Source organism: Camelus bactrianus, chromosome 3, assembly GCF_048773025.1.
Source record: "Camelus bactrianus isolate YW-2024 breed Bactrian camel chromosome 3, ASM4877302v1, whole genome shotgun sequence".
Classification (NCBI taxonomy): domain Eukaryota; kingdom Metazoa; phylum Chordata; class Mammalia; order Artiodactyla; family Camelidae; genus Camelus; species Camelus bactrianus.
In genome coordinates this window covers 26,786,722-26,800,635 of record NC_133541.1, presented here as the reverse complement: position 1 = coordinate 26,800,635, position 13,914 = coordinate 26,786,722, and the positions used below count along the sequence as shown (strand labels likewise).

Genomic DNA, 13,914 nt, shown 5'->3' with positions numbered 1-13,914 from the left:
GAAAGATTCTTGGCCTTAATCTTTGAAATGTCAAAAAGGAAAAAGAAAGTGGTAGAAAGAAAATGAACTAATTTGTGCAAGATTTCATACTACTTACACATTTATATACTTATATTTAAATATATTTACCATAGTTCTAGTTATTAAAACTTTTTTATTAGAAAATTTTGTATCCCAGACTTAAGATTTGTATTTCAAATATTTGTGTAAGATGCTAAGAGAATGTTAGCATACAGTGATATGATATGCAGCTTTTTTGTTGTGTTAAAGTGAATTCTCAGTTTTGAGCTAATTTGATTATAATTTAGCGATATTTTCCTACTTTTGCTAGTAACTGTAAGACTTTCATGATGCAAGACGATCCCAAGAGATAATCCTATTTGTTTCTTTTTTTGGAAGAGATGTAATTAGGTTTATTTATTTTTCATTTTTTTAACAGAGGTACGGAGAATTGAACCCAGAACCTCAAGCATGCTAAGCACAGTCTCTACCACTGAGCTGTATCCTCTCACCTAGTGTAATCTATCCTTTAACTAGATTGTATTTGTGTACAAGTTAAGGAAGAATTCGTTTTTACTACCTTTATACCTTCAAGGGAAATAGGGTTGATTTATTTATTATTTAAAAAAAAATCTTAATCACATAAACTAGTAACTTTCTTATTTGCAAGGCTCATTGTATTAATTTGGATAAGTTAATTGATTTCATTAACAATCCCAGAATCTTGGTGGCTTAACATACTGAAGATTTATTTCGAGCTCATCTCATTGTCCAATGGATGTTCAGGCAACCTCCAAACAAGGCTCCTACCATCTTCTAAGGCCTCGAGTCTTCAGTTGGGCCCTCTGGAGCTTGTGGGGAGAAAATGGCTGTGAGAGCCTGGAGGACCCTTACGGAGGGTTTAGGAGTGGGCTTTTTCACTACTTTTGCTCATATTCCATGGCCATTACTAGTCCCATGGGTAGAACATAGTCTAACAGTTGATAGTGTGGGAGAATTACACAATGTTATGGTCTCTGTCACAAGTATAACAAGTCTGTATTTAAAAATACAAATTATAATTAATCTTGTAATCCATTCTCTTAAATAGAAAATTGTTTCTTGGTATTGAGTCTATCTTTTCATGTCCTATGGAAGCAAGTTATAAATGAGCAGATTATAAATGAGCATATAAATTCATGAGTAGATAATGTTTGGTATTCAATTAGCATGAAAGAAAATATAAGCAGAATTAATGAGATGAAGCAATTTTACATAATCTCTTCCTCCTTTAATAAAGGATTTTAGGTGAAATTCAGCAAGCATACATCATAAAAGTGCAATACGGAAATGAAAATTAGGATGAGGAAAAATGGGAATAGAGGTAGAAAGTCAAGACCATATAAAAGAAAAACATGCGGTTACAGTTTGGTAAGATTTTAGATTTATTGGTTAGTAATATTTAGTGAGTACTGACATAGAATACAAACTATGGTTACCAAAGGGTGGGGAGGGATAAATTAGGGGTTAGGAATTAACAGACACACATTACTATATATAATAGACAAACAACTAGGACCTGTTGTAAGCACAGTTTCTTGTAATAACATAATGGAAAAGTATCTGAAAAGAAAAAATATATATGTATGTATATGTATAACTGAATCACTTTGCTATATACCTGAAACATTGTAAATCAACTACACTTCAATAAAAAAAAAATTTTAGTGAGTACTTAATGTTAGTTGAGCATTTGCAGAAAATCTGTGGGGAGATGTAAAACATTCCATTAGTAATTACCCTATGTAAAGAAAAATAATTTAAACAATAAATTTTAGCTATTTAATTTATAAAACTTGTCAGGTATGAAAGTGTGAATATATCTAGTACCAAATTAAGGCAGTTTCAAAAGTTAGATTTTGCAGTTTTAAGTAAATCAGATTTGATTTAAGACATCAAATTTTTTATATACCTTTTTCTGTCAAGTTCTTTCTACTATATTATTCTGAGATTTAGCTGATAAGGTTAACCCATTATATAATTTGGTCAAATACGTTTTCAAAAGTTGTTTGGTATCGTAGTAACTTGTTATAATCAAAAGAATAGTTGGGCTACTTTAGGCAGTTATAATCCAAAAGAAATGAGATACATGCAATCAATGTTCAATAAACGTATAAACAGAAGAATGTAATAGGCCACAAGTCAGAGGAGAATATTAGATCAGTGGTTGTGCTGGTGACAATGGTGGAAAGTTTTTTTTAGTGTACTAAGTGTCTAATGTGTATTCGATACCTGTGCACATTACCCTGAAACGTAGCATCTTAAAACATGACAAATTACCTCAGAATTTAGTATCTTAAAACATAATTATTATGATTTCACAGAGATTATGAAGGTCAAGAATCCAGGAGTGGCATAGCATGTTAGTTCAGGTTTAGGGTTTCTCAGGAGGTGACAGGCTGTCTACAGGGACAGCAGTATCTGAAGACAAGACTGGGACTGGAAGATCTGCTTCAAAACCCTTCATGTGTATGTTAGCAAGAAGCTTCATTTCCTCACATGTTGACTTCTCCATTGGACTTCTCATAAAGTACCTTCCCCCAGGGCAAGTGATCTGAGAGAGTGACCAATGTAGAAGTCTTTTTAACTGAATCTTTGAAGTGACGTATCATTACTTCTGCCCTACGTTGGTCCCATAGACCAATCCTGGTATGACGTTAGAGGGAGAGTTGAACAAAAATGTGAATACCAGGAGGCAGGACTCCCTGGGGACCATCTTAAGGCTAGCTGCCAGAATTGAAGTGGACTTTTAAGCTTTGACTTAGGAAAAAATGGGAAGGAGACAAAAAAGGGAATTTGTCCCATAGTGCTTGCCCAACAGGAAATACATGGGCGCAATGAATCTGCTATTGGTGACATTGAGAAGATGGGGCTGGCATTTCCAGTTGGAGACTGGTGAAAGATAAGAGAAACCATTTGAAGGTGACAATTACAAGTTTGATACAGAAAGCAGTGGGAATTCTTTGGAGGATTTTGTGTGATGGAGTGATGTTTAAATAATCATCAAGGAAGATTACTTAAACTGTGCATACAACCTTATAGAGTAAAAAAAAGATGACTTCTTTTTGGAGTCATAAAAGGAGATGTGGTTGTTTCTCCACTGCTGCCATTGCTAAAAAACACTCAGATTTTTCTGTTTGAAAAAAATCTGATTTTTAAAATAACTCATTTGGTTTCCAACATGAACCATCCATGTAACTTGCTGCTTAAATCCAAAATGGCTCTTCTTTGGAGTACTTGATCATTTCTACTTCTGAAGCCTCCAGAATAAAACTAAGTCAATTTTGACAACGTGAATTTTATGCTATGAAATAAATATATTTCATCACTCTTGAAGAATTGTTTCAAGGAGAACTAAGGTTTATTTTGGAGAGACAGAGGCTTCGTTGCAGCTATAATGTTTAGGTGATTTTGAGGGTTTGAATTATGAATACTTTAAATGAGAGATACTTAATTTAGATGTTAATAATGTTAAAGTATAGATTCTGTTAAGACAGAAATATGAATACTTTAATATTTTATAAATTTATATGATAACATTTCTAAAGATTACATCTTGAATTTTTTTTTTTTGTTTTCATTATCTGCAGGGTTTGAGGCTTCTGGACCCCAGCTTTTGCCAGTGAGAGCACTAAATGAAGTCTTCATTGGGGAGAGTCTATCATCCAGGTACTTTTAAACCTATGATCTTGAGTTTGAAATTTAATATTTTAGTAATTTTTAAGCTATTTATTCAACTTATACAACCTAAGATTTGTGAATAATTAATACTGTATAAATAATAGAAATGAATTATTTAATGAAATATTTCCAAACTTCTGTACATATTATTACATGTTAAAGAGGAAAGAAGGCCTTATTACCAAAAAGGTTTGTAAAACCCTAGGATAAACAAAGTTATTCAGACTTCTTTACTGCAGTATTTCCCAGAGCCTTTAATCTATCGTATAGGACCTTTATAAATGTCTATGAGAATGATATGTTTGCAACTGATGTAAAACTTTGATATTATAAATAGTCCATATTAAAATTTCCCTACTAACTCTCTTAATAGTGTTTTAAAGCTGATTTATTTGTTTGCTTGTTTTAATCCAGGATCCAGTTAAGGATCATGCATTTGGCCATCATGGCCCTTAGAGTGAATTAAGGACAATTCGTTAGCCCCACCCCTGTTTTGTCATTTATGATATTAACATTTTTGAATGGTCTAAACCAATTTCTTATGCAGAATGTTCTTTATTTTGAATTTGTATGATTTTTTTTCTCTGCATAAGATTAGGACTAAGCATTTTTGGCAGGAATACTGCATAGGTAATATTGATCCTTCTTAGTGTAATAAAAGGCAAGTGTATTGACAGTTTAAGATTTGTAACCATTATTACCAAAAATTAAGGTCAGTGAAATTCTTCACTAGGAATATAGAAATATAATATGTGTTTTATTGATAAAATCTGTTTTGTGAGTGTTGAATATAAATTAGGCTTAAATTGTCAGTAGAATTTTTTGCAAAACTTTGTGTGACATTAGTTACCAGTTATAAAATGATTGCCATAATGTAAAGTTAATCTGATTCTTGGTAGTACTTTAGAACTTTCATTCTCATTTTTGTAGATGTCGGTAAATTAGGGGTGAGGGTTAGAGATGAATCTGTAGCCTACTTTCCTGCTACCAGAACCATGTGACCCTTTGAAGGTCATGGAATGATCCCCTAGTTTACTGAGAGTTCCATATATTCTATTTATCATCAGTTATATCATTTTATAGGAAGTTTAATTATGGGTGAGAAAAGTTTGTCTTAAAAAAGCCATATTTTAGCCAATAACTTAATTCAGGTAGTACTGAAAAGTACAAAGCCTGATTCAACAGAGTGCTTTTTGTGTTGCTGTAATTATTTTGATTCATGTAATTTTAAATTTATCAATAAAATATATTGAGCACCCTCTATGGGATGTAAAGATGAATAAGATAAAGGTAGTGGTATCTTAGTTTTTTGGAAGATAGTAAATAAAATACACCATTAAAAATCATTAAAACTAAAATGTATTCTTCAAAGAAATCAAATAAAAATATATTTTTAAAGGACTTAAAAATATAGTAAAGTGATGACACAACATTGTAAACTGACTGTACTTCAATAAAAATATATATACAAAAATATAAAAATATAAAGATGTTTATTTTAATATAGTAAGACATGCTATATATAAAGGTTTTGCTTTTGCTGCATATCAATTTTGAAGCAATATGAAAATGAATAATGGATACATTTATGTCATAAGAGAGAAGGAGGGAAATGTAACTCTATATAGTGATATAATCTAGTCATTATTGCTAAGGACATTGGACAGAAGAGAGCAACAACTTTAAAATGAGATTGGAGAAAGTCTACATTAAAATACATAGATGATGAAGATAAAGATGTTTTGTGAGTTTATACTTAACTCTGGGGAAGCCATTTAATGGCTTACATTATTCTGTTTGTGTATCTTAAAGGTTGTAACTTCTGAGAGCTTGCACTAGCATTGCTTTATGATTTGTACTTACTAAAAAATAACTTACAAAAGAAAGAGAACTGGGATCGGTTGATAGACTTTGGGAATTTAGTGAAATCCCATTAGGAGATTTTTAGATAGAATGCTTTTATTTTCTGTGGCAGTAGTGATTTGGTTGGTTTACCCCTAATATCTGATGCTGGTTCTTTTTGTGGTCTTTGATGCCTCACCTTATATCTTTACTAAGATAAGGACAGCAATGGGTTGGCTTCTGATGCTACTGAAAAAGGTTTAATTAACTACTGGAAATATTAGAACTTATTTTTAAAGTTTTATTGACATAGACCCTTAGTAAAAGGAAAGGAGCATTTACTGGATGCCTGCTACATCAGGCACTGTGCATATGTGTATGTTATCGTATGTAGCCTCATAGCAACTCTGTAAGAAAGGTAGTTAATTGTATTTATCAGTGAAAAAATTGAGATTTGGATTGATTTTCCCAAGGTCATGTAATTAGTTAATTAGCATCAGAACTATCATATAAACCCAGCATTTCTGATTTCAGATCCTGTATTGAGTTACTATGAATAAAACTTGTGAAGTATTGCCTGTTTTTTAAACTGCTGCTTCCTTATGCAAACTTTCCTACTGGCAATGCTATCTTGAGTCCATCTTGTATTATTTCTTACATAGTATCTTGCTTATTGCTTAAAGCAATAAATAGCACCCTCAGTAGATGGTAATTATTATTTACTTTAAAATTTCTAAACTACCTACTAGAATATAAGCTTCAAGAAGACTGTCTATTACATTTGCCATTAAGTCCCCAGTACCTAGCACAGTGTTTATTAAAACATATTAGGCACTTAATAAATATTTATGGAATGAATAAATGCTGATGAGTCCTGCCAAATGTTCTCATTATCTCCATTTTATAGGGAAGTCTGTGGCTCAGAGAGCTGAAGTAAATTGCCCCAAGTCACACAGTTAATAAATAACAAAGCCAGGGTAAGCCTGTGCTTTTCTTCAGTGTGCTATACAATAGAATTCTAGTCTTCCTGAAAACTTAAGTGTTTTGCTTGGAAAATATGAACTGCAGCAATATTGTTCCTGCCTCATTTATAATGTTCTTAAACTTAAGAACATTTTAAAAGCCCAATTTTTTTTTCTTTTCTCCTATTTGTTCTAACCTAGAATGTCTTATTCTTGGGCTGTAGCAGTGGACAGTTTAAGAAGAAGTATACCCACTCTAAAGGGACTGTGAGTTTTATTGCTGCCTTAAAAAAATAATTTCCCTGAAACCAAAATTCTATGAGTTGACTTTGACTAATCTTGATAAACTTGCATGTGAGAATGACACTAAATTTGCTCATTGTTTTGGGTTCATCTCTCACCTGACTGGACCTTTCCTTTTCTCCACCTCTGCTCCTCTTCTATCCCCACTTACCCCTAATCTCTTGTTTCCGTGTGATTCTGTCATAATAGCAGCCGTCCCTGTGGATTTGGCTGGCTTGTCTGTGTATAATAGGCTCCTAATGTACCTAAAATTTCTTATTTTCCAGGAGGAAATAACAAGGCTATGAAATAGGCTAAATGTGAATATCAGGCTTGTTATCTTTTATTTTTATGAAGAACGCTGACTTCAGAGAGAAAATGACAGAGTTGTATCATGTAAAACCTTCACAGATTAAGAGCTTGGCAGAAGTTGAAAGGGTTAGAATAAGAGCTAAATTATCCATTGAGTGCTAGTATTTGCAAGCATATCTAATAATTGTCATTGTTTTGAAAAGATGTATTTCGTTAAGGGATTATTTTAATTTTTTAATTTGCTGTAGAAAAGTAACCCAGTGTTGATTAGTGACACAGTTATTTTAAGATATAGCTCACAAAATAGGCTTTTACGTGTGTCAAAATTTCTTTGAATAGTTGCAAAAGCGTTTATGCATTCATTCAGTTAAAGAATAGTGTCATTTTTGCTGGTGTCAGAAAACTCATTTGATTCCATATTTATGAAATACTCTAATAGTTTTGTCCACTGATCCAGGACTGGTTGAGAATTTTCTTTAGAACTTTATCATCTCTCCTAGCTTACTATCAATTCAAAGGCACATTAGTATGTAACATAAGAAACAAGAGTTTAGCAGGAACTATTGGTGACTTAAAGGATTAGATACAGATTTAGGTATATCAAGGGCTGGCTACCAAGAATGAAACTCACCTAGAAATGATATTTTCTCTTTGAATTTTGAGGTTAGGCTCTGTATGTTTCCATAAAAGCAGTATCAGCAAAAATTTACAAGAAGCTCCTGTTTGAAATGTTGAAGTATTGATAGAAAGGAGCATATAGGTCAGAGAGGGAGGCAGACATGCTAACCTTAAAAAAGGTTTTTTTGTTTTTTTTTGTTTTCTTTTACTTAATCAATATTGGAATCACCATCACGATGTGTGTGCGTGTTAAGTCAGGTATGTCTAAGTTAAGCTGCCTACTTAGATTTCATCAGCTCTGAAAAAGACTGTGTTTGTCTTATTTACCATGAGACAGAAGTTCAGCAGATCCAGTTTTATATTCTCAATTTATAGGGCTTCCTACTACGAGATTTCAGTTGATGATGGTCCATGGGAAAAACAGAAGAGTTCGGGGCTTAATTTGTGTACTGGAACGGGATCAAAGGCCTGGTGAGTAACTTGGGATGTTCCTTATCAACTTTTGTGAAATATTTTAAGTAATGTAATTTACTTGATGTCTCATATCAGTGTATCTAAGGCCTCTAATACCCAAGAGGTAGCCTGGTGTTGTTATGTTGGTTGGCTCATCAGTTGGGTCCAGGAGTCCAGCTTTGACTTCTTAGATTATAGCTGCAGCCTGGATTTGGTCATTATTTAGCTTTCTGCACTGGGTTTGTAACGGGAAAAAAGAAAATGAGAAATGTGTTTAGGGACTATGTGTTTTTTAAAAATGAATATTTTATGTAATAGTAAAGAAATGAAAACAAAGTACAATACCAAAAATATGCTGGAGTTTTGTGTATTCGAGGCCTAACTGGCAATAACCAGGGACATCCTGTAACTTGTTTATCCTGTGACCTTTCTATGGAAAGTCTCTTCTGCTTCTCAGTACACACATGCACGTGCCTCCCAAACTTTTATCTGTAGCTGTCTTCTCTCTTGAGTACAAACTCATATTCTAAAATTACCTACTACATAGGATGTTAATAGCAATTCAGATTCAACACATTCAAAACTGAATTTATTGTCATCAGTGTTTCTTCCTGTGTTCTCTGTCTTAATGGTGTCACTGTTAACCTTGACTTTGTATTCTAGAGAAAACACATTACTTTCTAAAACCTTGCTCTTATCTTTGAGTCTCCCTGTTCTCCCCTCTACACACACCAGTTTCTAAATCCTATCAGTTGTACTTCTGAAGTCCTAGCCCCCCTTTTCAGTTTCTGCTATTTCTTTGGTATAGTACCCCATCTTTTGAGTGAGTATTTGTGCTTCACCCTTTATTCTTCAGGCTGTCATTCAGTCTACCACAGAGTAATATTTCCGAAATATAGATATGTCTCACTATTTCCCTTGTGTGCTTTAAAGCTTTCATTGACTCCTGACTATGTTCAGATTACTCAGGTTGTTACATAAGGCCCTTCAAATGAGACCTAAGCTTCCTTGCCGGCCTATTCCTGCCCGACCTCTAACCTATCCGCACACTAGCAACACGGCCAGCTACTTACAGTTCTCAGCGCAAGCCATATTCTCTCTGGGCTTTTTGTTTTTGCTCAATGCAACTTCTTCCTGCGTTGAATACCTGAACGTTCTCTACTTTCCATCCACTGGCTGAAAAATCCCGTCTTCAAATGTCATTTTCTATAGGAAATCTTTACTAGGACCTAGTTCCTTTCATAAGCCTACTTAATTACTCCCTTTTTTTTTGTCCTTCCCCAGCACTCTTTCCTCATAGCACTGTTACAGCACTTAGCACATTAGTACTTTCTGATAAGCTCATACCCAGTTAGTTTGAGCAACTTGAGGCACAGGGATGGTGACTAGTGATTTTTTTCCTGCTTCATTTTTTGTGTGCATAGCACAGTACTTAATACATACTCACTCAAATACTTTTGAATGAATGACAACATGTACACAAACACAGCTAAAGCAGTGCTTATCAGACCTTCAGTTTGGATTGTTTAAAATGGAGTTTTATTTCCTCTGCCACACACTGTGTAGTTGAGTCCTGTGTTGATGTTGCCTTTAAATATGGCTTAGATTAGAAGTTCAGTCTTCTCTTTGTTGCTTGTTAGAGGCTCCCATGTCTGCTGTGCTGTAGTGTAGAACCAGCTCACTGTGTCTGTCTCTCTGTGTCCTGCCTCTGCCCCCTTGGTTACGCAGTCCCTTTCCCTCTCTGCTCAGCCCTGTGCAGCTTGCTTGCTTCTGACATGTTCTACTCTCCTCCCTCTCACTACTGATAATTCTTTGATTATGATTGCATTTCCCATTTATCTTTTGATCCTTTTTCTCTTCAGAAAGTAGAGAGGAAAGAGAAGCCTAGGGGCCAGGGTGCTGAGGGAAAGCTGTATGTTCTGTATATTAATGATTTCAATTTATCGCACTACCATTTTTGAGCACTTTCTTTGTCACTAGTAAGTCTCAAAAATACTCTGAAATTAGGTGATTTTACTTTCATTAACAGTATAAAAAGTCTCAGAAGTTAACTGACTTGCCCAAAGACAAGTGGCTAATTAATGGTGAAGGTAGGATTTAAATTCTGGACAAACTGTAGACTCCTGAGCCACAGAAGGAGGAAAAGCATGGAGGGTCCCTTGTGGGAGGCTTATGAGACTTGATTAGAAGTGTTGCCCATGATATCCACTCTCATGCCTTTAGCTAGAACTTTGTTATGTGTTATATGGCAAGAAGGGATGGAAAATACAGCCCAATTATGTGCCAGGTGGGGAAAATGAGTTCGGGGATTAGCTGTCTCATCTTTGCATTTCCAAAAATTCTTCCACAAGACATAGGATGTAGGGGCTGTGTTGCATAGCAGGTGTCTGAATTTTTGCATTGTCACCTCCGTGCCCTTCCCAGTGTGAACTGTCACTTGCAGTGTACACCAGGGGAAGCACTGCGGAGGGGGATCGTTTACGTTTCCAGGCAGTCCTGAGGCTGTTCCCAGTCCTCCTCCATACACTCTGTCCTGGCAGACATAATTAAGGGTGAGGAGGTGTTCTTAAGTAAGAGTTTTACTAGCTGGTGAGAATATGAGACTCTCTTTGTCTTTCAAGTTGTTAGTCTTTAATAGAATTTATGTCTAATTTCAAATTGGAACTCTTAGAATGGTGAAGTTTGTAGATCTAAGCAGAAAAAATTGTTGTGTGCTAGCTGACATCTGCTCTGGCATATGGTTTGTCTTTGATGTAGAATGTAAACCGTTAGAGTGAATTGGCTGAGATTCAGATTACAGCCACAGGAATTAGTTTTAATTTAACCCCAATTTAGAGGACTTAGTTTCTGCTGATTTGCGGTATCCCTAATAAGTTCTAGGAATATTAGAGCAAGTCTTATGAATTGCTCTAATATTGACTAACTATAGTAAGGAGATATTATCACTAATATCTTTTGCCCTGTATATATTTTAATTCAGTGGAACCCTAATAAACAGTTTGTTTTTGTGACTTTTCGTTTAAAATAGAATTCCAAAACAGTATCTTTCAGTAGTGCATATATTCAGAGAAAATAGAATATGACTCATACATATTCCTTGCATTTGACATTTTCATTCAGTGTTGAGCTCTTGCCTGGAGCCAGGTAGTACCCTAAGTGTCTTGCATCTTGTGTGACAGTAATGCTAATGAGATCGGTATTGGGAACCTCATACTAAGCAGTAAGAAAGTCAGCACACTCAGAGTATTTTTCCTTATACCACATACTAAGTATGAGCAAAAGTACGGAGGCTGAATGAGCTTGCGGTGTTTGGAATGTGAAATTGGAGGGTGGATAAAGGTGGAAAAATAGGATGGGCAAGGGCCAGATTTTAGATCTGTCTCCAGTATACAGACATGATCTGTGAATGACCCCAATTTTTTAATGTGAAATTTTGTGTGTCTGCATTTTTCTTAAGAGAACGTCGAAATGTTTTTGGAGGGTATAGGATTAGACGGGTATACACAGTATCTCTTACTCCTCCTCCTCAAAAGTGTTAAAAGCCACTGAATGAGGTTTAGAGTGATGCGACTATGCAGTGTTGTTCCTGGTGTTGGAATTATCTACTAAGGCCATGTGAGAAGAGTTATGAGACAGAAGAATTCTAAATTCCTAGAAGATTTTGTTTTTAAACCTTTCCTTAACCATCTTTTTGGACCCCAGCACAGAGCTACTTTTAAACATTATTCATGTTTATGTTAACATTTGTTCTTGTGGTTAAGCAAGGCATCATACTGGTAAAAGATTTTTCATTTCAAGAACTATTTTATAATTTAAAGAAATACACGTTTTAAAAATATGTTAAGTAGTACAAAAGGGTATACAATGAAAAGCTAGTCTCTCATTTTAATTTCTAGTACTTATCTTGAGACACAACCACTCAATATATGTATAATGTTTTAATATCAATAAAATAGGGAAGTTTTATATATGTATATCATATAGTGCCTTTGGTTTTTTAACATATGGGTATCTTTCTATATCATTATGTATAGTTGTATTTTAGTCTTTTTAATATCTACATAATACTCTGAGTAGCTATAATATAATTTATTTAACCAGCTTACTATGGTTTTGCTATTATTTGCTTCCTAGTTGCTTTGCTGTTATAAATAATGCTTCAGTGAATATCCTTTCTTGTCTTTGCATATGGTATGTGCAAGTGTATTTTAGGATAAACTACTAGAGTGAAGACTATGCTCATTTTAAATGTTGGTATTGCAGAATTGCCCTCCAACTGTGGTTTCTATAATTCCATAAGTGTATGAGAATACTTCTTTTCCCATACGCTATCAATGCATTACTTATCAGTTTTCACTTCTTAAAATCTGAGAAAAATCTTGTTTTAATTTGTATTTCTTCAACTATGAGTAAGAGTGAACGTTTTTTCATGTAGGCCCATGAGATGTTTGCCCACGTACTTTGCCCACTTTTTAAAACTTTGTGGCATGGTTATTGTCTTTTGGTTGCTTTTTCCTCTGATAATTTATAAGAATTCTTTGTACATGATGTGGATTATTCCTTTTTCATTTTAGTATGTTTTTAGAATTAAAATTTAAAATGTATGTGGTGTTTGTTTCTAGGTCATTCAATATTAACAGGGTTGCAACTCAGGCTGTGGAAGATGTTCTAAATATTGGTGAGTGCCAAGATAGCTATTATATTTTATAATTATAATATCCTATGTCATATATATATTTTATTGTATGTTAGCTATAATATATGTTACAGAATATTTTATTTAATCAAGATTTTTTCCCCCTTTCCTTTTTCAATAGCAAAACGACAAGGAAATTTAGATCTTCCATTGAACAGAGAATTGGTAGAGAAAGGTCAGTGACAAATGATCATAATTACTCACAATTTAAGTTAAATTTTGTGTAGATTTTGAGGATAGTATTGTGAATGTACTTGTCTAATTAGCAAACAGTGCTTTTTGGACTCAAACATGCTCTTAATATAATATCCCTTTAAATATATTTAAACAATAAAAAGTTTAGAGCTGGAGTCTTATATATGATTTTTGTTAACCATGGAAATAAAACCTCTATGTTATATTTCATTGTGACTGCAAACATATCCTAAGGGATGTGAAAATGTAGAAAAATACACATCTGACAAATAGGAAATGTACACCTAAACTCCATTGCTGTTAACATCCTCTGAATGGGAAGGAACTCTGAGCTGTGAATGCTGATCTTCATATTCACTACTGTGTTCGCTTTAACCTTCTACTTACTCCGCCCAGTTATTTTGGGGCTCCTTTAAGAGAACTAGCACTGCTGGGGAAAGGATACTGACTAGAGAGTTTGAAGACTTAGGTTCCAATCCCAGAACAAACTGGCCTCTCACTGTGAAATGATGGGCAAGACTGACTCCATTCCTCCATTTCCTCAACTGTTGAATCAGAAAGTGGAAGGAGCTTGCTGGTGTATAGGAATTCTTGAAATTTATTTTTTAAATTTTATTTTAAAAAATATTTAAATTCTTAAACTGAAAAACATAGTCATTTGATTTGCATCTGAAATTTTAACACACTAAAGTCTACTCATCTACCAGGATCATTTTTGAAAGTATGGACCTCAAAGCTAAATCTTGTTGTCTCTGTTTAATTGAAGAATATCCTAAGATTTTAAGGTAAATTATTTTTATTGAAGAATATCCTAAGATTTTAAAAAATCAACAT

At 34.1% G+C, this 13,914-nt stretch overlaps 1 protein-coding gene across 2 annotated transcripts in view; it reads left to right on the top strand.

Annotated features, from left to right (window-relative positions):
• Positions 1–13,914, top strand: part of NADK2 (NAD kinase 2, mitochondrial) — a 42,333-nt gene that overhangs the window by 22,237 nt on the left and 6,182 nt on the right. Inside the window, exons 7-11 of one of the 2 annotated variants that reach the window (XM_074357126.1) lie at positions 3,630–3,708; positions 6,726–6,791; positions 8,112–8,207; positions 12,812–12,867; positions 13,007–13,060. In XM_074357126.1, coding sequence (XP_074213227.1) covers positions 3,630–3,708; positions 6,726–6,791; positions 8,112–8,207; positions 12,812–12,867; positions 13,007–13,060 — 351 coding nt within the window. The remainder of the gene's footprint in view (positions 1–3,629; positions 3,709–6,725; positions 6,792–8,111; positions 8,208–12,811; positions 12,868–13,006; positions 13,061–13,914) is intronic. The other variant, XM_074357128.1, reaches the window with a different exon arrangement.